The sequence below is a fragment of the Astyanax mexicanus genome, chromosome 6, assembly GCF_023375975.1.
Source record: "Astyanax mexicanus isolate ESR-SI-001 chromosome 6, AstMex3_surface, whole genome shotgun sequence".
In the NCBI taxonomy this organism is placed as follows: domain Eukaryota; kingdom Metazoa; phylum Chordata; class Actinopteri; order Characiformes; family Acestrorhamphidae; genus Astyanax; species Astyanax mexicanus.
In genome coordinates, this window is record NC_064413.1 from 39,312,016 (window position 1) to 39,339,413 (window position 27,398).

The 27,398-nt window shown below is 40.5% G+C and overlaps 2 protein-coding genes and 1 long non-coding RNA gene across 7 annotated transcripts in view; 1 reads left to right on the forward strand and 2 right to left on the reverse strand.

The window, feature by feature from the left end:
• plekhg6 (pleckstrin homology domain containing, family G (with RhoGef domain) member 6) overlaps positions 1-22,257 on the forward strand; it is a 70,404-nt gene extending 48,147 nt beyond the window's left edge. For all 4 annotated transcript variants that reach the window (XM_049480653.1, XM_049480652.1, XM_049480650.1 and 1 more), the window contains 3 exons: positions 8,137-8,252; positions 9,529-10,790; positions 20,845-22,257. In XM_049480653.1, coding sequence (XP_049336610.1) covers positions 8,137-8,252; positions 9,529-10,790; positions 20,845-21,013 — 1,547 coding nt within the window. In that variant the 3' untranslated portion in view covers positions 21,014-22,257. The remainder of the gene's footprint in view (positions 1-8,136; positions 8,253-9,528; positions 10,791-20,844) is intronic.
• LOC125802474 (uncharacterized) lies at positions 8,510-9,225 on the reverse strand. Of its 2 annotated transcripts, none has more exons than XR_007439608.1 (3): positions 9,128-9,225; positions 8,777-8,856; positions 8,510-8,611 (listed from the first exon to the last, which is right to left on the reverse strand). It is a non-coding gene; the product is annotated as an uncharacterized LOC125802474 (long non-coding RNA). The 2 variants fall into 2 exon arrangements; XR_007439607.1 differs by having other exon boundaries at positions 8,994-9,225.
• A 24-nt stretch (positions 22,258-22,281) lies between the features above and the next one.
• On the reverse strand, positions 22,282-27,056 carry LOC103024539 (neural cell adhesion molecule L1.1). Its single transcript, XM_007249785.4, has 8 exons — positions 26,046-27,056; positions 25,517-25,643; positions 25,138-25,352; positions 24,290-24,520; positions 23,812-24,108; positions 23,277-23,531; positions 22,891-23,012; positions 22,282-22,726 (listed from the first exon to the last, which is right to left on the reverse strand). Exons 1-8 carry the CDS (start codon positions 26,119-26,121, stop codon positions 22,595-22,597), a joined length of 1,455 nt encoding a protein of 484 aa, XP_007249847.3. The 5' UTR covers positions 26,122-27,056; the 3' UTR covers positions 22,282-22,594.
• Between the last annotated feature and the right edge of the window lie 342 nt (positions 27,057-27,398).

Below are 27,398 nucleotides of genomic sequence, written 5' to 3' on the forward strand. Positions count from 1 at the left end.
GCAGTGGGGATATGCAGTAGAATGTGTAGGAACAGGGTTGAGAAACACTGCTCTAACCTGACTTCTGTTTATTTGCAGTTCACAGTAAGACTAAATCCTGAGTAAATAGAGGGATTCCAGGCGAATCCAAATGTTTTTTTCTTTAGTCTAATATTTATATTAACTTCTGTCAAAAATCTCTATGAAACGTAAAGTTACATTCTTTTTTCAAAAAAGGACACCATCATAAGAAGTCCTTTCAGTAGAAACAATTAAAAGCGCAGATGATAACTGATCAGTTTTTGTCATATATGTATATAATTGAGACATTTCAGGCATATTTGTTTAAATGTAATTTGGAGTAACATGGCGGTTGTAAAGTCACCTTTACTTGGATGTAACTAATAATAAACAGAGTACAGAAAAAAGGGATTATTTGTGATTAAAAGTAATTCCTTAAATGTTGTTCTAAGAAACTATGTGGGCTTTGGTGCATATTAGCAAATGTGTCCCCCCCAATATCAAACCCGCTCCTACGCCCTTGTATTCATATATGCCAGAGAACACTGTTCAGCAGTTTGAGCCCAAGTATAAAATTTCCAAAAAGTCTTCTGAAGAGATTTTTACTTGCTCAACTTAGAAATTTGTTTACTAAGTGGCAAATAGAAACGAAGTGTCTTTTTGACTGCCCTTCTTGTGGGGAAAAATATGACAAAGTGCCTGCTAGGATGCTCCTTTGTGCAATACATTTTGATAATGTGTCTTCTAGATAAAGACATTTTGATAATGGCTTTAATTATTCATGGTTTATGTGTTTCCATGAAAGATCCATGGATCTGATTCTAACTATGATTAAAACCATTCAAAAAGAGTCAAATGTCCAATAACAAGCCTGTTTTGTAAGAAGAAGCTATGGTTTAGTTTTTGAACCATTGGTTATGGATAGAAACAGTCGGGGTTCAAATCCTGAGAGATATTTTTTGGAATGTGATCATTTAGGATCCTGTGGCTCAGTGGTAAATGATAAGTCTCATAAATATGGGGTTGTTGCTTCAAGACCAGTTAGAATCTCCAAAGCATCTAGATTGATTGACGTTATTGTTTGAAAATATTAGTAAAAGCAATCAAAAATAGTCAAATATCAAAAAACAAGGTGATGTTCCACAAGGAAGGTATGGTCAAGTGGTTTGAACCATGGATTAGTGACCAGACCATTCAGCCAGATGATTTGGTGTGTGTTCACTGCAAAGCTTAAAATCTCATACATACGATGAGGGTGGGGTTCTATGGAACACTATTAAATGTTGTTTCTCATTATTAAGAGGTTACTGTTTCAAACTGTTTAAGACCTCTACAACAGGTAGATCAATGGATAATAGGTGTCAAAAAACAAGCCTGAGGTCCCCGAAGATACTATGGTGGAGTGGTTTGAACCATTGATTAATGGTCTGAAGATTTGGCGTTCAAATCCTGAGAATGTTATTTTGATATGTCTTCACTGCAAAGCCTAAAATCTGAGATGTAAATGCTCAAAAAACACACAGCTCAAGTGTGTTCCTGTGGCTCGCTGGTAGATGCTCCGCCTCATGAATAAGAGGTTATCAGCTCAAGACAAGTCAGGAAATCTACATCACATAACAAAAGTTTACTGGGTCAAGTACAGATAATAAATTTCACCGCCTTTAAAAACTTACTCTTTAAATGTTTCTAAATAGGAGTAAAACACAAACCATACTAAGAAAGGTCCAAAACAACAACAAGGTGTAATGGTTCAGTGGTTTAGAAAAGGCTCTGTGATCAGTACAGTCAGGGTTCAAGGCCAGAGAGAAGGTTATTTTATCACGTATTCATTGTAAAGCTTAACATCTGATATATAAATGTTGAAAAAACACAAACACTTCAAGACCGGTCAGGATCTCCACACCTGGTGGAAATATGTGCGCATGCAACAGCAGACAAAGCTAGCAGCAGTCCCCGCACTGGGGGGCCACATGTGATGGGCGAACAAGACTGGACCCAAACCCAAAAAGGGGAAGAGGACCAAATTTTTTTAAGGATATAACCCTGAAAGGAAACTGCAAAATTCTAAATTTTCTGCACCCACTATTTATTAATAAGGTTCCTTCTTTTCTCTCTCTTTTTTTCCCCCCATTGCCCTCTTCTCTCACCCTTGGCCTCTCAACCAACCACTTCCAACCCTCACCCAACCCTTCACCTTACTGGAATTGAACCCTCAATCTCTCACTTATGAGGTAAAGCCCTTTATCTCTCAACCACCTGAGTTCACACACTGCAGCTCTTTTTAGGGGGTTTATCATGAAGATTGACACAAACTGTGTGTTCTGATCTTAATCACTCCTCCCCTTGACAAACATTGTCCTAGCTTATGCTGCATCCATTTGTGAAGAATTATAAGTTAATTACGTGCAGGTGCTTTGTTGTAACTTACTGGAGCATCATGAACAATGGTAGATGTTCATTAAGCAAAATAATTTATTTGGTTAAAATAATGTCACATCACAGAACACATACCATGTGTCAATATTAATGATAAACCCCCTAAAAAAAAGGTGCCAAATGTGAACCCAGGTGGTTGAGAGGTGAAGGGCTTTACCTCATACCTTGGAGATTGTGGGTTTAAATCCTGTGTGGTGCAGGCTTGGGTGTGGTGGAGTTGGTGAAGCTCAAGTGGTTGGTTGGGTGACAAGGACAATGAGGAGGGAAGGAGGGAAGGAGGGAAGGAGGGAAGGAGGGAAGGAGGGAAGGAGGGAAGGAGGGAAGGAGGGAAGGAGGGAAGGAGGGGTTGCAAGTTTTGCTGATGAAATAGAGGGTAGTAAAGGTACAATATTGCAGTTCCCTTTCAGGGTTAAGTCCATCAAAAATTTTGGCCCTGGGCTCCATAACTGCTGCTGGTTATCTCTCTGGAAGCCCCAGGGGGAGAGGGCCAGGTAGTTCCTCTCCCCCTTTGTGGGTTTGGTCCGGCCTTGTCTGCCCGTCACATGTGACCCCCGGCACGGGGACTGCTGCTAGCTTTATCTGCCCTTCTCTTCATGCATGCATGGTCCACCAGGTGTGGAGATCCTGGCCAGTCTTGAACCGGCAACCTCTTAATTGTGAGGTGGAGCATCTACCAGTGAGCCACAAGATCCCACAGGAATTGTGAGGGTTTTTTAAACATTTATATCTCAGATTTTAAGCTTTACAATGAATATGGGACAAAATAATCCTCTTTCTGGCCTTGAACCCTGACTGTACTGGTCACAGAGCCTTGTTTTAAACAAATGCATTGCTTTCTAGGATTTGAACCCTGACAAATCCAATCATGAACCCATGACTAACCATTTCACCACAGTATCTTCTCAGCTCAAAAGCTTGTTTTTGACATTTTACTCTTTTGTTGCTTTTACTAATAATCAGAAACAATAACACTCGAATCTATCCACTGTGGAATCCTAAGCCAGTCTTGAACCAACAATCTCTTGATCATGAGACAGATCAACTACCAGTGAGCCACTGGAGCTCACCTGTGTCTTATGTGTTTTTTTGCACATGTATATCTTGGGTTTTTAGCTTGGCAGACAAGACATTAAAATAACTTTCTCAGGATTTGAACCCAAAATGGTCTGACCATTAACCTACGGCTCAATCCACTCCACCAAAGTACCTACAGAGCCATATGGCTTGTTTTTTGACATTTGACTCTTTTGGTTGCTCGTAATAATATTCAGAAGCAATAACATGAACCTACCTGCTCTGGAGACCTGAGCCAGTCTTGAACCGACAATGTCTCAGTTACAAGACTGATCATCCTCCGGTGAGCCACAGGAACCCACCGAGCTTGTTGGGGTTTTTGCACATTTATATCTTTGATATCAAGCTTTGCAGTGATGCCATAACAAAATATCATTTTCAGGATTTGAACCCGAAATGTTTTGACCATTAACCTACGGCTCTAACCACGGCATCTCCTGAGTACATAAGCTTGTTTTTTGACATTTGACTCTTGATTGCTTTTACCAATCTTTTCTACCAATCAAAAACAATAACACACACAAATCAACCTGCTGTGAAGCCAGTCTGAGCCAGTCTTGAACCAACAATGTCTCAGTTACAAGACTTATCATCTACCAGTGAGCCACTGAAGCCCACCTGTTCTGCAAGTAGTTTTTGCACATTTAGATCTTTGCTTTTAAGCTTTGCAGTGAAGACATTCCAAAACACCATTCTCAGGATTTGAACCACAAATGTTCTAACCATTAACCCATGGCTCTAACCACTTCATCACAGTATCTTCTGAGTACCTGAGCTTGTTTTTTTTTTACATTTGACTCTTTTGGTTGCTTAGGCTTTTACCAATATTCTATAACATACGTGAATCAACTTGCTGCGAAGACCTGAGCCAGTCTTGAACCGACAACCGTTTGACCACGAGACTTATCATTTACCAGTGAGCTACCGGAGCCCACATTTGTCTTGTGTGGTTTTTGCACATTTCTATCTCAGATCTTAAGCTTTGCATTGAAGCCATATTAAAATGCTTTTCTCAGGCTTGGAACCCCAGATGTTCTGACTATTAACCTACGGCTCTAACCTCGTCACCACAGCATCTTCTGAGTACATATGCTTGTTTTTTTTTTTACATTTGACTCTTTTGGATGCTTTTGCCGATATTCAGAAACAATAACATCCATGAATCTGCTGTCAAGATCCAACCCAGTCTTGAACCAACAATCTCTTGAGCATGAGACAGATCATCTACCAGCGAGCCACTGGAGCCCTCCTTTGTCTTAGGTGGTTTTTGCACATTTATATTTATATCAGATTTTAAGATTTGCAGTGAAGGCATTTTAAAATAAGGTTCTCAGGATTTGAACCACAGATGTTGTGATTATTAGCCTATGGTTCAAACCACTCCACCACTGCCTCTTTGGGACCTAGGTCTTCTTTTTGACATTTAATCTTTTTGGTTTGGTTTTACTCAACTTTAGCCACAAAAAGACCTATAAGATCCCATCCAGTCTTGAACCGCCAACCTCTCAGTCACGAGACTTATCATCTACCAGTGAGCCACAGAACTCCGTGACAACTGTATGTGTTTTTAACATTTATATGTCAAACTTTGCAGTGAACAAATACTAAAACCTTTGTCTCAAAATTTGAACCCTGACAGTTCTGATCATTACTCCATGGAACAATCCACTCAACCACATCTTCATAGACAACAGGCTTGTTTTTTGACATTTGACTATTTTGGATTGGTTGTACTTATATTTAAAAAAACAATAATGTTCATGAATCTACCTGCTGTGGAAATCTGTGTCTACTTTTGAGCAACACAGTGGAACACTTGATATATGTTTCTTTTTTCACATTTATAACTCAGATTTTAAGCTTTGCAATAAATACATACTAAACCATCTCTTTCAGGACTTGAACTCTGAGTGTCCCAATCAATTAACACATGGTTTAAACCATTGAGCCACAGCATCTCCATAGAGAGAAGATTCTTTTTCAACCTATTTGGTGTTAGTTTACTTATATTTATGAAATCTTCACTTGGTCTAGACCAGCAACCCACAGAGCCTGTTAAACAGTGCACTCTTTTTGGTTTGTTTCAATTGTAGAAACTTATAACACAACATGCTGAACAGAGCCTTACTGGTTTTGAACCAATAACCTTTTAATTATGAAACTTAGCATGTACCAGTGAGCCACAGGGCCTCACAAATGATTTTCATGTTTTTGAACATTGAAACCTTAGATTTTAAGCTTTGCAATGACGATATGACACAAAAAGTTATTTTAGGTTTGAACCCTGGCAGGTGTGATTGCACACTCATGGTTTAAACCACTGAGCCATAGTTTGTCACTAGAAGCAATGTTCTTTTTCAGCCAATTTGAATTTATTTTACTCATATTTAGGGACATTTAAAATTCTTGGTCCTACATCCAGTGGAAACCCTGATTGGTACTAGTGATAACTAATGATAACTTATGATCCCACATTTAGTCAGTGTGTTTTTTGAACATTTATATCTCAGATTTGAAGTGTTGCAGTGACTCCATTCCAAAACTCTTCTCGCAGGACTTGAACCCTGCCTACCCTGATTAATAACCCATGAGCTAAACCACTGAGCCACAACATCGCAAAAGCAGCAGAACTGTTTTTTTTTTTTATTCATCTTTAGGAACATTTCAATTCCAAATAACTTAAGGGGGAACACAATAGATTCTCCAGAGGGGGTAACTACTTGGGGGGGGAAGGGGGGCCCTACTAGACAGCACCTGAAAATGGGATGCGATGCTGTATAGAGTTCTCCTACACAAATGTGAAAGGGTGAGAAAAGGTTATTAAACAAAAAAAGGTGGTTAGGTGCTTCTCTGTACATGTAGATGTGGTAAATAATCAAGATTCTCAAGAGTGCCAGAATTTAGAAAATATATTTTATTTAGATTGTAAACAGAATTGTCAGCGCACTCTCACTTAATTACGTGATGTAGCTTCTCAAGGGTAATAATGTACTCAGACAGCAGAAATACATCAGACCTGATAATCTGGTTCTGAAAAGGGCATTCGATTCACACAAAGACTCACTCAGGGTGTGCTCCAGAGATGTGTTCATACATATCACCAGTACTCTTCACTAGTGCTGTCAGAATCCATATACTGCCTTAAGGGAAATAGGTATTAATGCTGCGCTCCATTTACCTTGAAAGCCAGGTGTCAGGCCTAGGAATGACGTCACGCTCCTGAGCTGACAGCATTCCAGATGAACACGAGATAATTTGACAATGCATCATAGCATTTCCAAAAAAACAGTTAGTTAAAGATTTTGGAGTTTGACAAATAATGTACCTGTTTTATGGTGAATTTCAGCCAAAATATGTAACACTTTTTTTAGGTCTCAGTTTATTATTGTTAGGATTGTCCCACTTTAGCATTGTTTATCTCAAAACAACATGGAAACATGACCACAGAATTAAATTGGGCAGTACTGGGAGCAAGACTGATTTAATAAGAACCAAATAGACAAAAGACCTGAAAAACTGTAGAATCGATAAACTTGATAAACTGCTTTTTCTATTGTTAAGAAGCAGTGAAGCCAACTTGAATTCTGTCTTAGAGGTGAAGCTTTTCCAATTTTGAGTTAAAAAATCCAGGTTGTGGGCTTTACAGTTTCCTACTTGGAATACAAAAATTCTGACATTGAATAAAAAAGATTATCATCAGCTTCCTGAAGTAGAAGTAATTTTTTGGGTGTGTTTATTAAATCAAATGTGCAGAAATTCATTCCACAAACACAGTTAGCAAACTGAATGATTTCACTCTCTTTAAATGTTTATTCATTAGTGACACTTCTTAGAGATTTTTCCCACAATTTGCATGCGAGTGGAACTTTCTTTTTGGTGAATTCCAGCTTTCAGAGATGCAAATGCAAAATGATGCAGTGAGAAACACTGTATCTCTCACAAGCAAGTCTGTATATCTTTACACAATCAAAAGACTTAAAACTATGTTTGTGGTTCTTTTGAATGGAACTGAAAGCGAATCCAGTTATCTTGTCTCTGATGTTATGGCATATCAAAGAAGATATCATGAGTCAGTGTGTTCTTATGCGACACGATACTTTGTCCATCCCACAGAAGCATCATTATCAGTCCCTCTTAATGAATGTGTTAGAAATTAATCTGTAATCTGTCTGTTTAAGATAAGCATCGTTTAAAAGAGAAATTGGAAAACTTTTACCATATTACATTAAGCTTTAATCTTCTGTTCTGAATTTCATCTGCATTTGTAATCTAGCAAAAAGCTGGCTTATCTAAAGTTACTGGTTAAATTAGGTCACATGTTAGAAAGTGAAGGCACTTATGCACGGGGAGAACTAAGGAAAAAAGAAAATCAGGTCTGTAGGTGTTTGTGGTTGTCTAGATTCCACAACTCAGAACTGTCTTTTCCTATGAATCAGGCTGCATGTTTACATGTAATGCTATGAAAATGAAATTCTGCACCTGCACCACATTTTTTTCTTGACACTTCAGTTTTTGGATGAACTGATTTACATCAACTTTGCTGCGTGCACATTGATTTTCCACTGCTTCCATTGTTTACTAACAGTTTAAAGCACAGTTGATCATCTCTCTCTTTCTTTTATACAGACTCTTTTGTGTTGGTAGAGGCGAGTGATCTTGGTTGTGCAGTCAATGTGTACAGCGTCTCTGCCCCCAGCCCAGAGAGCTGTACAGCGTGGGTCTCTGCGATTAACCAAGCCAAGGTAGGTCTGTTGCCTGTCCATTAATGAGGAAATGTTTGGCTGCATGCTTTAAATCACCTAACAAAATTTAATGTACACTTTATGACTAAATATATTTAGTCATGTATTTGACGAACAGCTTGTCTTGTTACTGTAGAGTAGTACTGATAATATATTTGGTTTTCCTGGAGTAGATATGGGCCGATTGGCACCATGGCACCATGATGATGATGAATGGTGCTCCAACCAATTAGAAAGATGATGCTCCAACTAGTTAGAAAGATGAAGCTCCAACCAACAGCTCTGGGATGAGTTAGGGAGTTGGGGATGAAGTAGGGTGGTGATTATTCAACATCCTGACCTCACTTATGGCCTTGCAGCTAAAAAAACAATCAAATCAGTCATGATTAAATCAAGTAAATAGCAAACAGTCAGTTTAACATCTGGCAAGAGGCTGAGTCCACGATTAATCCTAGACATTTTAACTGCTGAAATTTCATCTTGCTATATAAAAACAGTAGAATAATTTGCTCAATTTTTATTACCTGGTCTAGGTCGCACCACAACGTAAAATGAGACTCCAGTGCCGTCCTGGTTCCCCAACCAAACACACAGCCAAAGTTGGCTAAACAAAGTAGAAATTAACAAGACTAAGACAAATATTAGATCAAAGAACAGAGGGAACAAGAACAAGAAATGGGGAAGAGAAAGAGAAAATAAACTAAAAAATAATATTTTAAAGGTGAGAAAAAAGTAACTTACCCAACAAAGTCAACAGAGCATAAAAAAGAAAAGAAGACAAATAGTTAACCCAACTAAACAAACCAAGAGAAAACACATTTCTCCCAGAGAGACTGAGATAATCTGTGTAAGTGAGCAGTAAACTAGCTTCTCACCATCAGATCAGTTCTAACACTCTAAAATTGAGCTGTAGTCTCACACAATCAACCATAAAGCAGGGAACCAAGAGCACACGGGAGCCATATTGGAAGCACACTACAGCCTTTTAAAAACTGGTTCCCCCTGGTGGTGGTGACCCGTGGTCAGAAGAAGCCTGCAGCAATGAGGGACACTCCACAGTATACAGTGATCAGAAATGATGACCCACAGAGTCATAGCATACATTTTAGGGCTAATCATACAGTATTTGTGCACATTAAACCCAGAGTTGTTTTCTGCTTTGCAAGGACACAACAATTTTAATATGATATTTAATTTTAATAAAATATTCAATAGAAATGTATACTGGCTTTGTAACCTCAGACATGTATCTGCTGTTGCTTTTGTTGGCTTACAGGAAGCATTGGACACCTTAAGGAGAAACCAAAACCAACCTAAACCAAAGGAACCCAGTGAGCCGACTGAATTAGAGGAGACAGAAACGCTTACTTCTCCCATCATTCAGGTCTCTGAGAACAAAGAGGAAGGAGTAGAGGAGCAATCAGAGTTTACTGGCACTTTGTCTCAGGTTACACCTGACCTAAAGATTACAGGTAACCATTTAGTGAGTGAAGAATATTTACCAGTAGAAGCTGAGGTGCAAAATTCCCACATTCCTGTAATACATGCAAGTTCTTTAAACAAACAAATGCAAAACCGAGACAAAAAGTCCCCTGATGAAACAATGCAGCAATCTAGAGGAACCGAGAGCAGAGAATATGATCAGCAGGAGGACATGAGTGTAAATGAAAGACGAGTTACATGGAGCCATAAACCCACAGACTTGAATGGCATTTCAGAAGACTCAGAAAACAACAAGTCAAATGGTCCACATTCCCAAGAATCCACCTCCTGGCAGGAATCCTGGAAATCAGGTGAAGTAGATGAAGCTCTGTCCGAATCATCGAGATTCTACAGAAAATTAAAGTCACCAAGGTTACGGAGGAAGCGTATAATGAATGCTCAGCCTGCTGTTCCACCCCAGGGCTCCAGGAGAATGTCAGATGGGATAGAATCAGCAAAGATATTACCCAACAGAAATTCCTCCTCAAACTCAGACTCTGATGGGAACAATAGCCAGCGAAGGCCCTCGGATACCGCCTCCAAACCCCAGGATTCGCACCTGGTGCTCAAGCTGGGCTCCTTAATGCGGAACCCAGGTGTCTTCTGGAACGCTTCCACTGAGAGATCATCCCCTGACCTGCAGACGCTCTCTGAGCCAGAGCTGCCTAAAGAGTCACCTCAGAACTCTCCTAAATTTACTCGAAAGAAAAGTCAGAGAAGGGCTTCTGTACCTGAGGCCATTTACACTAACAGCCAAAGCTTACCCCAAAATATCCCCCCCAGACTCAGTCCCTCACCCCCGACAGCGCCTGACCCCCGGATCCACCCCTCCCCCCTCCAGGGCCTTCTAGCGAGGGCCAAGGAGCGAGACAGAGACCGAGGGGTGGCTAAAAAGGAGGGAAAGCCAGCTGGAAATAAAAATTCACTTCAGAGCCCTTTCTCAGTCTCCAGCACCCCGTCACCCTCACCCAGTGAAGCAGAAGAGCAAGATCTGCTCAGACTACACAGAGGGAGGGAGAGCAGTGTGGATGGCCCTGAGATTGAGTGGAGAAACAGGTTAGTCTTTTAGCATTTTTTTATTTTTCTACAATTAATTTAAACTAGTTTCACCTACATAGAAAAAATGCTTTTAAGCTGTAATATTTAAATCTGCTTTTTTCTGCTGGATTTTCCCTCAAATATTGGTGATATCTCAAAAACGGCCAGTGGAATTATTATTATTAAATTCTGAAATTGTCCGTCTAGAGGACACTGTTTGTTCCGTTTGTTAGAAATGACTATAAATTGAGAGTTTAACATGAGACTAAAAGGACGAAAGTTTCATTTGCGCTGTCTTGTTCTTACTGTGCTGCTCTACCCACACAGAGTAAGCCTTCGTGCTGCGTCAGTTCAATTCAGTTGAATTGCGTTTTGTTATCAGAATTTAACCCTAATATGGTCTTAATGGCACATTTATCTATGGTAATGCGTCTGCAGAGGTGGCAAGTAACAAAGTATTAGCAGAATTTTGTATCTGTACATTACTTGAGTATTTTCCCCCCTACATTTTACGAGAAAATCTGTACTTTTTACTTAATACGTTACCACAGCAGGCTTCTTACTGAAAAAATCTATTTAATTGCTTTTTTTATTGCACAGGTTCTTATTAATCTATCCAGTGAATATTTTACTAGTTTTTTAATAAACTGCATCTTTACTGCTATTTTTTAAAAAACAGCAAATGACTGGAAACCAACACACTTTGATTATGCTGATACAATTATGATGCCAAAGCATAACTTTGACAGTATATGTAAATATATTTTTTTTATTAAAATTAATGACCAAGAGAAAATACATTAACATAAACAGGTTATTAGTGTAATTAAATGTTCAAGTGTTAGAGCCACATATTACCTCCTTTATCATCAGTGAATTGAATATAAAACTGGTAAATCGACATTGATATTTTAATTACGTCAATTTCAGCCTTTTTTGTACAAAACAAATATTTGTGTAATTGTTTAGATGATGCAGTTTTAGCATAAATAATTAGTTACAGTGTCATGGTTGTAATCACCTCTAACTCAAAAACATAAAACAAATAATGTTTAACCAGCCTGTTACTCCTAAATTTACTGACACACTTTATCCTTGGGGTCATTTCAACCCCAGTAATTTAAAACCCAGAACATAAACTGATTATTAAAACTGCACCTCTAATTCAAATACTACAGTAAAAAAGATCAGCAATAGCTAACAAAGAGCCCCGCTATACACATACACCCACATATACATATATGCACAAACACACACACAAATTAAATGAATGGACCAAAAGTCAGACAAAATCAGCACACATGTTCATGTCTCTGTTTAGTCATCAAAACATACAAATAGATAGATATACTTTTCTTTTTTTTATTTCTTTTTTATTTTTATTTATTTACTTTTTTTCTACCTACCTCTATTAGTCTTACTTTCAAACTTGTTTTCTATTCCTTTTTCCCCCTGTTATCTCATCTTCCCCCATTATTTTCCCCTTTTCTTCATCCCCCAGCACCCTCCCCCAAATCCCTGTAGTTGTAATCCCCCTTAACTAAAAAAGAAAAAAAAAAACACACAACAAAAACAGAAACTAATAACTGTTGTAATGTGTACATAATCAAATAAATAAACAATAAAGTACTAATAGTCCTCCGAAGAGGGGGGGTGGTGGCGGGCCAAAAAAAAAGCTGCAAATAGGATATTGGATTGTGGAAATTTCATTATTGTGATAATCTGGTAAATATAATAATGTCCTCATTAAATTAGGAAGAGTCATTAAATATGAAGCACAAACAGGAAAAATCAATCAAATGTACACAATGTTTTCAGAGATAGTTAACACGTAATAGGGTCAAATTGACCTCAGATATAAAGGGGAGGTTAAAATAAACAAGCAATACATACTTTTATGTTGGGGCATTTTGGAGCATGTATTTTTATACTTTTTAAAAATAGTTTAACTTTTAAAACCATACTTCAACTTTTACTTATATTCTAATTGAAGTAATTGTACTTTAACTTAAGTATGTGGCTTTTACTTTTATGTTTCTGTAAAAAATACCCTTAATCATATTAATTGATTTTGAGTGTGTTACAGCTTGGTAAAACGTGACATGAGGGAAAATAACATAACTTTTAGTGATCAGTGATGGAGATGGAGTAGTTATTACCAAGTCATTTATGATTATGGAATGGCAAGATTTGGTGTTGTGCAGAGGAACGTAAAGTGTCAAGATGTAGTTAAATCAAGGCGGCAGGTAGAAATAGAAAAACTGGTTAAGGAATCAAGGTTACTCAGAAAGAAGTGGAAGAAGGGGAATGAGGCAGAAAGAGAGGGCATTGAGTTATTGCAGGAGGAGTTGAGAAGTAAGTTGGTAAAATTGCGGAGAGCAGAGGCTATGAGGAAAAGGAGGAAGAAGAAGGAGCGTGCTAGGATAGAGTTCTTTAGAGATCCATTTAGGTTTGTTAAGAGTCTGTTTAGTAAGGAGAAATCAGGAAATCTAAAGGTCGGAAAGAGGGAGTTGGAGGAGCACTTTAAGAGTGTTTACACAGAGAAGGAAAGGTCTAACGACCTGGACCTACCAGCAGACATGCCGCCGTTAGGTGATATAGAGTGGAAAATGGATGTTAACCCCCCTAGGTGGAGTGAGGTTCAGGAGGTGGTGAAGGCTGCAAAGGCAGGTTCTGCCCCAGGGCCAAATGGGGTTCCATATAGATTATATAAAAGTGCACCAGATGTTTTGAGGTTTCTATGGAAACTAATGGCTATAGTGTGGAAGAAGGGGATTATTCCAAAGGAGTGGCGCAGAGCAGGTGGTGTTCTTATCCCAAAAGAAAAGGATTCTGTGGCTATTGATCAGTTCCGTCCCATAAGCTTGTTGAATGTGGAGGGTAAGATCTTCTTTAGTGTGGTTGCACGTAGACTAGCAACGTACCTGAAAAGAAATAATTTAATTGATACGTCTGTACAAAAGGCAGGAATTGCAGGTTTTTCTGGTTGCATAGAGCATAATAGTATGATTTGGCATCAGATTCAAACAGCAAGAGCCGAGAAAAAGGATCTACATGTGGTGTTTTTAGATCTGGCTAATGCTTTTGGTTCGGTACCGCATGCATTGTTGTGGAAGGCATTCAATTTTTTTAGGGTTCCAGAAGAGATTTCAAGGTTAGTTAAAGCCTATTTTGAAGACATACAGTTTTGCTTTAGTGTAGGGGAGTGTGTCACATCTTGGCAACGACTGGAAATAGGTATAATGGCAGGTTGTACAATTTCACCGCTAGCGTTTACGATGGCAATGGAGGTGATTATTAGGGCTTCTAAGTGGGTCGTAGGCGGGGAGAGGCTGCATGATGGCACCCGGCTCCCACCAGTTAGGGCGTTTATGGACGATATGACAACATTAACGACCACGGTGCCATGTACCCGGCGACTGCTAGGGAAGTTAAATGATAATCTTAGGCTGGCTAGGATGAAAGTTAAACCAAGCAAGTCTAGGAGTGTATCAATCGTTAAAGGGAAATTGATACAAGAAAGGTTTATGATGGAGGGAGAAGTCATACCATCTATATTGGAAAAGCCAGTTAAGAGTTTAGGTAGGTGGTATACTGCAGCACTGAATGATAAAGAGCAGGTGGAAGGGTTGAGGACAGAAATGGTGGAGGCCATTAATAGAATTGATAAGTCTTTTCTGCCAGGTAAATTAAAATTGTGGTGTCTGCAGTTTGGTTTGTTGCCTCGTCTAAGGTGGCCACTTACAGTTTATGATATTCCGATTTCTGAGGTTGAGAGGTTAGAAAGGGTTATGAGCAAGGCTATAAGGACATGGTTGGGGGTGCCGCGTTGCCTTAGTAGTGTGGCGTGGTGTGGGAGAGGGATGCTGGAACTGCCGTTGACGAGCTTGGTTGAGGAGTTCAAATGTGCTAAGGTAGGACGTGAAATGCAGTTGTTAGGGTCAAAAGACGGGCTGGTTAAAGCAACAGCACCAGTGACTAGGTCTGGGAGAAAGTGGAATGCTCGAGAAGCTACTCAAGCCGCAAGGAGGGCACTGGAGCACAGGGATGTTGTGGGGCAGGTGCAAAATGGGAGGGCAGGATTAGGTTTAGGTGATTCTTGGAAAGCATTCGGCAAGGCCACATCACCTGAGAAAAGGCGTATGGTTACAGGGTTTATTCGTGAGCAGGAGGAGGAAGCAAGGAGGGCAAAAGCAGCAGGGCAGAGTAAACAGGGGCAGTGGATGAGATGGGAAAGTGTAGAGAAGCGGAGAATCACCTGGCGAGAGTTATGGGGATTGGATACAGGCCGTATAAAGTTTCTTTTGGGAGCTACATATGATGTTCTGCCAACGCCACAAAACCTTGCTCAGTGGGTGGGTGAGGATCCAAGTTGTAAGCTATGTGCAGGAAGTGGCACGCTGAAGCACATTTTGTCGGCATGTAAGGTGAGTCTATCCCAGGGGCGCTACACATGGAGGCATAATCAGGTACTTAGATCTCTTGCAGGTGCACTTGATAAGAAACGGTTAGAAGTTAATAACATGCCCGTGGTAGGTTGCAGTAGGGTAATCACGTTTGTGCGTGAGGGGCAGCATAGTGGAGAAACAGCACAGTGCTTGAAAACTGCTGGTAAGTGGGCCAATGCACGAGATTGGAAGTTATTAGTGGATGTAGGTAGCAAACTGCAGATCCCAGAGTGCATTCTGGTTACAACCTTGAGGCCGGATGTAGTGTTGTACTCTGAAAGTAAGCGGATAGTGTATTTTATAGAGCTGACTGTTCCGTTTGAAGACGAGGTAGATGGAGCTTATGAAAGGAAAAGGCTGAAGTATACAGACTTGGTGGCTGAGGTGAGAGAGCGTGGGTGGCAAGCGTATATTAGACCGGTAGAGGTAGGTACTAGAGGCTTTGTTGCGAAGTCTGCCACAAGACTGCTGTCTGAATTCGGAATTAGAGGTCGTGTGCTAAGGACTGTAGTGAAGGAGTTGTCAGATGTAGCTGAAAGATCTAGTCAGTGGTTGTGGTTCAGAAGGGCTGAGGCTGTGTGGGGAAGGGAGTGAGTTTGTGCTTCTACGTCAAGCTTGGAGGGGGGTGGGTCTGGGACGCCAGACTTCACTGTTGAGCCTTCTGGAGGTGTCGTGGGCCTAATTCAGCGAAACACTGACGAAGGAAGGTGCCTGCCTGATGACCCCTGAGAAGAGCTTGCACTGAAGTTTGTGTTAGAGTTTGGATGAAGGGGATTGGTGTGGTCCTGCTCTTGTAATAATTTGTCTCATGAGTTTTTGTAGACGTCTGAGTACTTGGCAGTTGAGGCACGGACCATGAACATAGTTCGCTATGCTTCTGGATTCTTGTCGAGCCAGTATCGGATGGGAGTGGTTGCTGTGTTCTGCTCACGCAACTTATAATGTGATTTATTGTGTGTGATTGTGCTTAGGTAAGTGTGTTGTTGCCATAGTTAAAGGAAGTGAGCTTAGATTAAGGAGGGATTCTGTGTGTTCATAGGTTATTTTTGGTAGGTCTGTTACTTGGCAGTTGAGGCAATGGACCATGAACATAGTGTTAGGCTGTGCTTCTGGATTCTTGTCGAGCCAGTATCAGATTGTGGTGGCTTTGCTATTATTGTTAGTTGAGTGAGTAGTAGATCCTGGCTGAGCCCTATGCATAACCCCAGCTGTTAGGTGCAGGATTTGTCAATTTCCTGTATTATATTACTTGATATCTAGTTAAGCTAGTGACTGCTGTGAAGAGAACAGTTGACAACAGAGGAAAGACCCTGTGACAGCATGGAAAGACAGCTGACAAGAGGGAATAGACCCTAACGGTGCTGCCATGGGCTGGCAATCCATGGTAGCAGCCACCATGGTTAACCATGTGTGTGCAACCAAGCAAGCTACATTGAAAAAGAAAAAAGCAATACCCCAGGAGTCAGCGAGAGCAGGGGTGGAAGATGACTCACAGGCGGATAACATGGTTACGGACTCTGGAACGGACATGACTACGAGAAGTGGGTTAAGCATAGAGGCAGGTGGGATGGTAAGTGGAAAGGAGTTGCTGACCTGTGTGTGTGGGTGGAGCAAGGTCACATCAGTGAGAGGGCTGAGGATACACCAAGGAAAGATGAGGTGCTTGAGTGAAGGAGTGCAGGGGCCCCGCATTGAACAATACTTTGAACAGAATTGTTTGAGTCAGTCGGCTGAAGTCCAGCGGCAGGTTACGTGCCACAGTCCGCAGGATATCAATACCTTTGATACTAGGGAGGCTAACTTAAGCACAGAAGGAGTGGAGGATGAAGGAGGTGTTGATAGGTCAAAGGCTAAGGGAAAGCAGATGGGTAGGGAGAAAGGAATCGGTCAAAGATCCAAAGTTAAATGGCCAGGCACAGGAGACAAGATGGCATGGAGGAGTATTAATGATGATTTGAAAGGTATGCTTGAGGGTTTGAAGGGAACAGCAGAGAGTAAATTGAACAGGCTAGGTAAAGTCATTTATGATTATGGAATGGCAAGATTTGGTGTTGTGCAGAGGAACGTAAAGTGTCAAGATGTAGTTAAATCAAGGCGGCAGGTAGAAATAGAAAAACTGGTTAAGGAATCAAGGTTACTCAGAAAGAAGTGGAAGAAGGGGAATGAGGCAGAAAGAGAGGGCATTGAGTTATTGCAGGAGGAGTTGAGAAGTAAGTTGGTAAAATTGCGGAGAGCAGAGGCTATGAGGAAAAGGAGGAAGAAGAAGGAGCGTGCTAGGATAGAGTTCTTTAGAGATCCATTTAGGTTTGTTAAGAGTCTGTTTAGTAAGGAGAAATCAGGAAATCTAAAGGTCGGAAAGAGGGAGTTGGAGGAGCACTTTAAGAGTGTTTACACAGAGAAGGAAAGGTCTAACGACCTGGACCTACCAGCAGACATGCCGCCGTTAGGTGATATAGAGTGGAAAATGGATGTTAACCCCCCTAGGTGGAGTGAGGTTCAGGAGGTGGTGAAGGCTGCAAAGGCAGGTTCTGCCCCAGGGCCAAATGGGGTTCCATATAGATTATATAAAAGTGCACCAGATGTTTTGAAGTTTCTATGGAAACTAATGGCTATAGTGTGGAAGAAGGGGATTATTCCAAAGGAGTGGCGCAGAGCAGGTGGTGTTCTTATCCCAAAAGAAAAGGATTCTGTGGCTATTGATCAGTTCCGTCCCATAAGCTTGTTGAATGTGGAGGGTAAGATCTTCTTTAGTGTGGTTGCACGTAGACTAGCAACGTACCTGAAAAGAAATAATTTAATTGATACGTCTGTACAAAAGGCAGGAATTGCAGGTTTTTCTGGTTGCATAGAGCATAATAGTATGATTTGGCATCAGATTCAAACAGCAAGAGCCGAGAAAAAGGATCTACATGTGGTGTTTTTAGATCTGGCTAATGCTTTTGGTTCGGTACCGCATGCATTGTTGTGGAAGGCATTCAATTTTTTTAGGGTTCCAGAAGAGATTTCAAGGTTAGTTAAAGCCTATTTTGAAGACATACAGTTTTGCTTTAGTGTAGGGGAGTGTGTCACATCTTGGCAACGACTGGAAATAGGTATAATGGCAGGTTGTACAATTTCACCGCTAGCGTTTACGATGGCAATGGAGGTGATTATTAGGGCTTCTAAGTGGGTCGTAGGCGGGGAGAGGCTGCATGATGGCACCCGGCTCCCACCAGTTAGGGCGTTTATGGACGATATGACAACATTAACGACCACGGTGCCATGTACCCGGCGACTGCTAGGGAAGTTAAATGATAATCTTAGGCTGGCTAGGATGAAAGTTAAACCAAGCAAGTCTAGGAGTGTATCAATCGTTAAAGGGAAATTGATACAAGAAAGGTTTATGATGGAGGGAGAAGTCATACCATCTATATTGGAAAAGCCAGTTAAGAGTTTAGGTAGGTGGTATACTGCAGCACTGAATGATAAAGAGCAGGTGGAAGGGTTGAGGACAGAAATGGTGGAGGCCATTAATAGAATTGATAAGTCTTTTCTGCCAGGTAAATTAAAATTGTGGTGTCTGCAGTTTGGTTTGTTGCCTCGTCTAAGGTGGCCACTTACAGTTTATGATATTCCGATTTCTGAGGTTGAGAGGTTAGAAAGGGTTATGAGCAAGGCTATAAGGACATGGTTGGGGGTGCCGCGTTGCCTTAGTAGTGTGGCGTGGTGTGGGAGAGGGATGCTGGAACTGCCGTTGACGAGCTTGGTTGAGGAGTTCAAATGTGCTAAGGTAGGACGTGAAATGCAGTTGTTAGGGTCAAAAGACGGGCTGGTTAAAGCAACAGCACCAGTGACTAGGTCTGGGAGAAAGTGGAATGCTCGAGAAGCTACTCAAGCCGCAAGGAGGGCACTGGAGCACAGGGATGTTGTGGGGCAGGTGCAAAATGGGAGGGCAGGATTAGGTTTAGGTGATTCTTGGAAAGCATTCGGCAAGGCCACATCACCTGAGAAAAGGCGTATGGTTACAGGGTTTATTCGTGAGCAGGAGGAGGAAGCAAGGAGGGCAAAAGCAGCAGGGCAGAGTAAACAGGGGCAGTGGATGAGATGGGAAAGTGTAGAGAAGCGGAGAATCACCTGGCGAGAGTTATGGGGATTGGATACAGGCCGTATAAAGTTTCTTTTGGGAGCTACATATGATGTTCTGCCAACGCCACAAAACCTTGCTCAGTGGGTGGGTGAGGATCCAAGTTGTAAGCTATGTGCAGGAAGTGGCACGCTGAAGCACATTTTGTCGGCATGTAAGGTGAGTCTATCCCAGGGGCGCTACACATGGAGGCATAATCAGGTACTTAGATCTCTTGCAGGTGCACTTGATAAGAAACGGTTAGAAGTTAATAACATGCCCGTGGTAGGTTGCAGTAGGGTAATCACGTTTGTGCGTGAGGGGCAGCATAGTGGAGAAACAGCACAGTGCTTGAAAACTGCTGGTAAGTGGGCCAATGCACGAGATTGGAAGTTATTAGTGGATGTAGGTAGCAAACTGCAGATCCCAGAGTGCATTCTGGTTACAACCTTGAGGCCGGATGTAGTGTTGTACTCTGAAAGTAAGCGGATAGTGTATTTTATAGAGCTGACTGTTCCGTTTGAAGACGAGGTAGATGGAGCTTATGAAAGGAAAAGGCTGAAGTATACAGACTTGGTGGCTGAGGTGAGAGAGCGTGGGTGGCAAGCGTATATTAGACCGGTAGAGGTAGGTACTAGAGGCTTTGTTGCGAAGTCTGCCACAAGACTGCTGTCTGAATTCGGAATTAGAGGTCGTGTGCTAAGGACTGTAGTGAAGGAGTTGTCAGATGTAGCTGAAAGATCTAGTCAGTGGTTGTGGTTCAGAAGGGCTGAGGCTGTGTGGGGAAGGGAGTGAGTTTGTGCTTCTACGTCAAGCTTGGAGGGGGGTGGGTCTGGGACGCCAGACTTCACTGTTGAGCCTTCTGGAGGTGTCGTGGGCCTAATTCAGCGAAACACTGACGAAGGAAGGTGCCTGCCTGATGACCCCTGAGAAGAGCTTGCACTGAAGTTTGTGTTAGAGTTTGGATGAAGGGGATTGGTGTGGTCCTGCTCTTGTAATAATTTGTCTCATGAGTTTTTGTAGACGTCTGAGTACTTGGCAGTTGAGGCACGGACCATGAACATAGTTCGCTATGCTTCTGGATTCTTGTCGAGCCAGTATCGGATGGGAGTGGTTGCTGTGTTCTGCTCACGCAACTTATAATGTGATTTATTGTGTGTGATTGTGCTTAGGTAAGTGTGTTGTTGCCATAGTTAAAGGAAGTGAGCTTAGATTAAGGAGGGATTCTGTGTGTTCATAGGTTATTTTTGGTAGGTCTGTTACTTGGCAGTTGAGGCAATGGACCATGAACATAGTGTTAGGCTGTGCTTCTGGATTCTTGTCGAGCCAGTATCAGATTGTGGTGGCTTTGCTATTATTGTTAGTTGAGTGAGTAGTAGATCCTGGCTGAGCCCTATGCATAACCCCAGCTGTTAGGTGCAGGATTTGTCAATTTCCTGTATTATATTACCAATTAGCACAAGATTCAGAAATGAACTCTTACTATTATTGTCATCAACAGCACTCTTTTGTCTTTCTGCAGCCCTGTTACTCCCATGGGTGCGAGTGTGGACTGGCCAGGCTGGTGCTTTGATGATGCAGAAGTGCTGGAATTCTTGAGACCGTCTGATCAGACAGACTGGTTCAACCAGACCCTGACAGAGTTCCAGGATACACCAAGACACGAGGATGGAGAGTACAGTGAAGTCTAGAGCCATGGACACAGTGTGTAATGCTTCATATGCTTCATGTGCACCAGAATGTACTGCTGGAACCTCTGACCTGAGTAGGAACTAGGGCCAAAGTGCAGTTTCCTCAAAATAAAGTGTAGTTAAACGTCTGACCTGTGTTCTCCTGCTCCAAAAAAAAGGTTTTCAGTGTTCTGGTGTTTGACTCAGAGCTGAAACACATTACAAAACAACCTGCTTTTCATCACATTTTCAATCATGTTTTTACTGTCACACAGAAACGGCAAACAGTATTTAACCACGTAGATATTTCCCCTTTTATTGCTTTTATACATTAATTTACCTTCAGTATAAACTGCCTTTTTTGTTGGATGTTTAATATATACAATGTAAACCACGTGATTAAATTATTAAAGTATTTACTCTCTTAAAAGTGACTGCTGTGAATGTATCTCAGGTGTTTGTAGTATAAAGAGACCTGAGTGGAAGAACCACTCTGTATTCCTGCAAATAAATACACCATAAAGACCAAAGAACACAATTATACAGATCTGAGAAAAGCTTATTAAAGAGAATACATCAGGAGATTTAGAGAAAAAAATTGTGAAAAAATATCACAAATCACCAAGCATCCCTTGGAGTTAAATGCATCCGTTAAAATTGTAAGAAATATGATGCAAGTGCAAATCTGTCTAGAACAGACCATTCTGTTGAGAACAGGCCAAATCTGTTTGTACTTCTATATTTAGGAGGTTGTTCTTTTTTGTCTTTTAAAAAATCCAAAATATTTACATTTAAAAAAGCAATAAAAGGGGAAAACACTGCCAAACACTCTCTTTGTTTAAAAAAACTACCATATTAATATAGTAATATTACTGGGTTGTGAGACATTATGGAAAAGTCATTCATTCAGATGTTATACAGAATGTAGGCCTATTCATTTATTTTTCATCCAACAACAAACTCAACAACAAACCTTCAGAGCACAGGTTGGGAACCACTGCTGTAAATGTACAGATTTGTTGCCTTCCATGTAGAAGTTGCATATACTGTATAGACCTCAAAAGTGTGTATAATCTAACCGGAAAGTGCACTATTTTGATAAAATGTGGAATTTTACTGTTGTATATACTGTGCTGTAAATACTGTACAAAATTCATACATCAATTATTTTATTCATCATTTTTTATTTTTGTTGTATCTATTTACAGTATTTTATTTGTATACATTTACACAATATCATAGATAAAGATCAGCATTCAAGGAAATACTTGTGTAGTTTTTTTTCTCTCAGTGTCATGGCCTATTTACATGCTACATTTGTCTGTAAGTGGCAAACACACACACGCACATGCCCGCACGCACACACACACACACAAACCACATACACATGTGCACCCACACACTCACACTCTCTCACACACACACACACACACACACACACACACACACACACACACACACACACACACACACACTTATATACACTTATATACATCAATAATGCAAATATAATCAGTTTAAAAAATCAACCCTCAGGAAAATCAGCCCTCATCACTTTAACTACATACATTTGTTTTACAAAATGTCAAAACCAGAGAAAAGTTAGACAGATATGGATTTCAGATCCACCGAGCACTCCTTTTCTTTTCTGTTGCTTCTTTCTATCCTTTCTCGTTCATTAGAGGCCAGGTGGACAATGGTCTCCATAGCTGGATACTGCATGATCATTTTTCTCTGTGGACATAGATTTAAAAAAAAAACTGATAAGAAACGAGGATCATGTGATGTGTGCACCTATATTTCATGAATTTATTAATATATTTTTTATTTTACATATATTTCGGCATTTTACCATATATTTCAGTTACTATCATTAACCACTTATTTTTGCTACTTACCCTGCGGTGGTTTTTGTACATCTGGAGCAAAATAAGGAACACCAGCAGTGCCACCAAAGTCAGTCCTATAATCGTGATAATTTTTCTGTTGTTTCCAGACTTGTTCATTCCCTCCAGGCCACCTGCAGATACAGTCATCATATAGCATGTCAGTACGTTAAGAAATTTTATGTGCAATACTAATCAGCTGAATAACAGATTATTATTTAAGTTATACATTAAAATATGAGTTTTAAAACAGTGAATGCTCTAAAATGTGCAGGGCAGTTGGCCTCCAGAGCCAGGGTTGAGAAATAGTGGTATATGTGATTGTATTACAGAAACTACAGATACAAACATTTGTGTAATGTTTAAAAAAAAAAAAAAAAAAAAAGCAGTTTACTCACTCATCATTGGCTGGTGGTAGGTTGCATTTCCCAAAAGCGTTTGATGCTCATAGAAACGACACACCCATCCGCCCCGGTGCCTCTCTTCACCTTTGGGAATCTTCAGGACTTTTGATGGTGAATTTTGAACAGTGCTCAGCGTCTGGGTCTCATTTTCACCGTAGTCCAAACGGAGCCACTCGTAATGAGTGACCCGGCTGCTGTTGCTAAGCTCACAGCTCAGGGACAGCTGCTCACTTATGGAGGAACTCAGAACTGCAGGGGTGACAGGAAGAACCAGGCTTAGAAATAAGGCTAAATACTATTGTATTTCATTTTTAGTGCTATAGTATATCTATTATGTGTTATTTCTCAAGGTTTTATTTATCTCTTCTGTTAAACACAGTTCGTTTGAATGGTCATGTGTTAAACCATTGCATATTACGTATAACTAAAATCCACATCCATGTTTTTGTTTAAATTAAATGTTTTTTTTTTTTTTTTTGCATGGTTAAATTGATTAAATCATGAAAAAAGCAGATTTGTTTTCACTTACTCTGAGCAGTGACCAGATGTATGTATCTCTCCATTTTCTCGCTCCTCCTCCTGACACCCTCCACCTGTCCTGAGCACTTGTAGATGCCCTCATTTTCCTCCACCACGCTCTCGAAGTAAAGGCCAGAGAAGATTTTGGAAGACGTCGCAAATGTTGTAGAAAGATCAGCTGCATTGAACACTTTGTTCCAGGACACACTGCTTACAAAGAGCCCGCTACTGAAGACACATGGCAGAGTGACGGAGGAGCCCACCTCAGCGTACACTACTTTACTGTTATCCTCTGGATTGAGGATTCCTGAGAAACAGAGAGAGAAAGAGAGATGAGAATTAACAAAGGATAAACCTTCAGCTCTATTTTTTATATTATTATATGTTATTATTAATTCTAAGCTTGTAATCTACTGTATAGAAATGGACCTGACTACAGATCTAAACTGTAGGCTAATTATTATTATTAATATTCACTTATTAAGCACCTTTGACTTGCAGTGATGCTGATGCCTTTCCCGAAGCTTTATCGCTGTTAACCAGACAACTCCAGCTTCCAGACTCCTTTTGAGACACATGTTGGAATGTTAGCGACTGACTGGTTGCCCTCAATGAGCCCCTTACTTCCCACGTTGTTTTCACCCTGTCAGGCTGTGGAGTGATGTTGCAGGACACGGTCATCGAATTGCCCTCCACCACCTCAGCGGGAGTAAAGGACACTGTAGGGAAACAGCAACACAGGACACTTGAATGCAGAACTGTTTTGTAGGTATTAATCATAAAACGTAAGTATTTCGCCTAGTTTATGGGTGAACGAAAAGCGTGAACATGAAGATGAACATGTTTAGATGCTGCTCAGGCTTATTAGGGACGGTCCATTATTCTGAGAAGCTCAATGACTAATAGAGACCCTTATGTGTGTGGAAAGACTTGAGTGTAATGTGTAGGAACACTTGATATGGCGTTTGGAGGAGTCATATTTAAATGATTACCCTCAGCCCACCTGAGCTTGCAATTGGAAAACATAAGATCATAACTGAGCCCGTCTAATGAATAACCACCAACCATATGAATCGTTTTTCTATTTTGGGAGAAATCTGTTATATTTTATTATTTTTATTTTTGTGATCTAACTTTTTTACATTTAAAACTAAACTGTACTTAAATAGATGTATGTTTATTTATTAATTAAAGGCACTTTATATAATAGTAACAAAAAAGAAAAGAAAAAGAGAAGCAACAGTTGATACATGGCTATTCGTTAGAAGGGCTCGTTTAATTTCTGCTTGTTGTGGCCCGTGTGTGTATATGTTTGCATGTCGTGAAGATAAATTACCCCTGACGATTCGGAGCATGACCTTCCTGGTGTGCTTCTTCATTCCCTCCACGACACAGTGGTACATTCCTCCATCTTTCTCTGTCACACCACTCAAATGCAGACTGAACTCCCCCCAGCTGAAGTTTGGTTGAGGACAGTAAGCACGTACAGATGTCCCCACTGATCGGTACTCCATGCCACTCCGGTTCCTCCGCCACACTGTCTTCATTTCACTGAGAGAGAAAGAAAGAAAAATAGGGAAGAAAAGGGAGTGAGTTTTTACCTTCAACAAAAAATATACTGTATTTCCTTTTTATTAATATTTATTATTATATTATTATAATATTTATATTGTTATTTTTTTTTTTTGCATCCTGAAGGTATAGATGCCTCTTACCCTCCACTTTCTCTCTTCCATTGCACAGCAGGAGAGTGCACATCTGGTACAGACATCTGACACGGCAGCACAGCCACTGAGCCGCTCTCCACAAACACTTCTGCAATCTCCTCACCATACTGGCCACCTGCAGGATGTACATACAGACACACATACACACACAGTGACCATTAGCACAGAATGCCTTTAATAGATTTTTTATTTACTCTAACAAATGCAAGCTGTAAACTCCTTCCTAAGTAAAAATATATTATTTATTGTATGGAATATTATTTTTATGTCAATTTGTCTCTTCACATTGTGTCAAAATGTAAAAAAAGAATAGACCAATACAAATGTTCCAAAAATAATAATTAAAAATGATTATTATTATTTTTAATTTAATTACATTTCTGTTTGGTAAGAATGAGCCTAGATGCTTTCACCCACTCCACTATTTTCCACTAAAGAAAACTTAATACCAAAGTAGCTACTTTTTTCAATAAAAAATAATGTGCAAAATATTATAATGAATAAAATTCAGACTCACATGAAATAGTCAGAGTTGTTGCCAGAAGAATCAGAACCTGCAATTTCATATTTGACTGTGCCATGACCTTCTTCATCCTAAGAGACCTGTCCTTCTCCTTCTATCCACTCTGCTGTTCAACCGCTCACTATCAGTCACTCAGCCACCTGCTCGTAACCTCTCAGTCTCCCCGTGTATCAGTCTGCAGTCTCTGGTCTGGGTGGAGTATGTATATCACATTGTGGGTGGGGGATGTGGCTCTGTAGGTAATTCCTCTCTCTGTCACATGACTTCAAAGATTAAGACAAAGACTTGCTCATTTATGGTCCGAGTGACGCACAATGGAAAATGCACGAAACAAAAGAGAGAGAGAGAGAAACAAAGAGTGAAAGACAGAGAAGCAATCAAGAGCAGATACCCACGGATTCTCCTGCCTCTCTTCCTCTTCTGCTCTCGCGCTCTCTGCCTCTGAAGAATTGTCAAATCTGAAAGTATGTCATGACTTTGAAGAAATGGAAAAATTATTGCTGCGACAAAACAACACAGTCGGCTCTGCTTTCATTGTATCCTCTCTTCCTCGCAAGCCTGATACCTGAGGTACTAGGTGATGCAATGCAAGCCTTGCAAAAACATTCACACATTTAATCAGTCAGATCTTCTTTCCATTCACTACAACAGCATTCAATTTGAGATGAGTAGCTGCAGACTGGCCACTGCAATCTGCAGTCTACTAATGCAACAGGCAACAGGCCCCACTGCATAAGGGCTTATTGCATTTGCTTTATAATGATTCTACTTCTTTTTTGCACTCCTGTTGAAGCATAGATCATCTGCAAGGGTCCACAACCTTCTTGTAATGCTCAGTGTGACACTGTTCACAGATAAAGTATCATCCCTGAACCAACCAAAACAGTTGATGCTATGGGGAAAGTTGGAAAGTGAAGGTCTGCACAAGTGCAGTAGAGAAAATGGCAAAAAATAATTTCTTGTCTGTGTATTATTGAGCCAAATACTACAACTTATTCATAATTCTATTCTATCAGTGATTTAATTTTTTTAGTCTCTTTCCAGTCATAAAGATAGGAGACTCATGTCTGGAAATAAATGTCCATTGGCATTGCACAGATGGCTACTGAATGAAGAGGCTTGCATATAAAAACGTTGACTTTACTCTCTCATCTGTGCAGCAAGAAACTGATGCTTCGGGTTGCCATCATTCAGAAATGATTACAAGCCATCAAACCAAGCTGAACTGCTTGAATTTGCACCAGGATAGGCATACAGTTATCCAAAAGCAGATTGTAAGACTGGTGGAGGAGAACATGCCAAGATGCATAAAAATTGTGATTAAAAACCAGGGTTATTCCACCAAAT

Bases quoted from the DNA above. Each gene is read 5' to 3' on its own strand.
- LOC103024539 (XM_007249785.4), bottom strand. From the start codon at position 26,121: ATGAAGAAGGTCATGGCACAGTCAAATATGAAATTGCAGGTTCTGATT. The intron at 25,353-25,516 runs GTAAGAGGCATC...TTTCTCTCTCAG, and splicing joins TGGAAGAGAGAAAGTGGAGG to TGAAATGAAGACAGTGTGGC. The intron at 24,109-24,289 runs GTGCTTAATAAG...TCTGTTTCTCAG, and splicing joins AGCATCACTGCAAGTCAAAG to GAATCCTCAATCCAGAGGAT.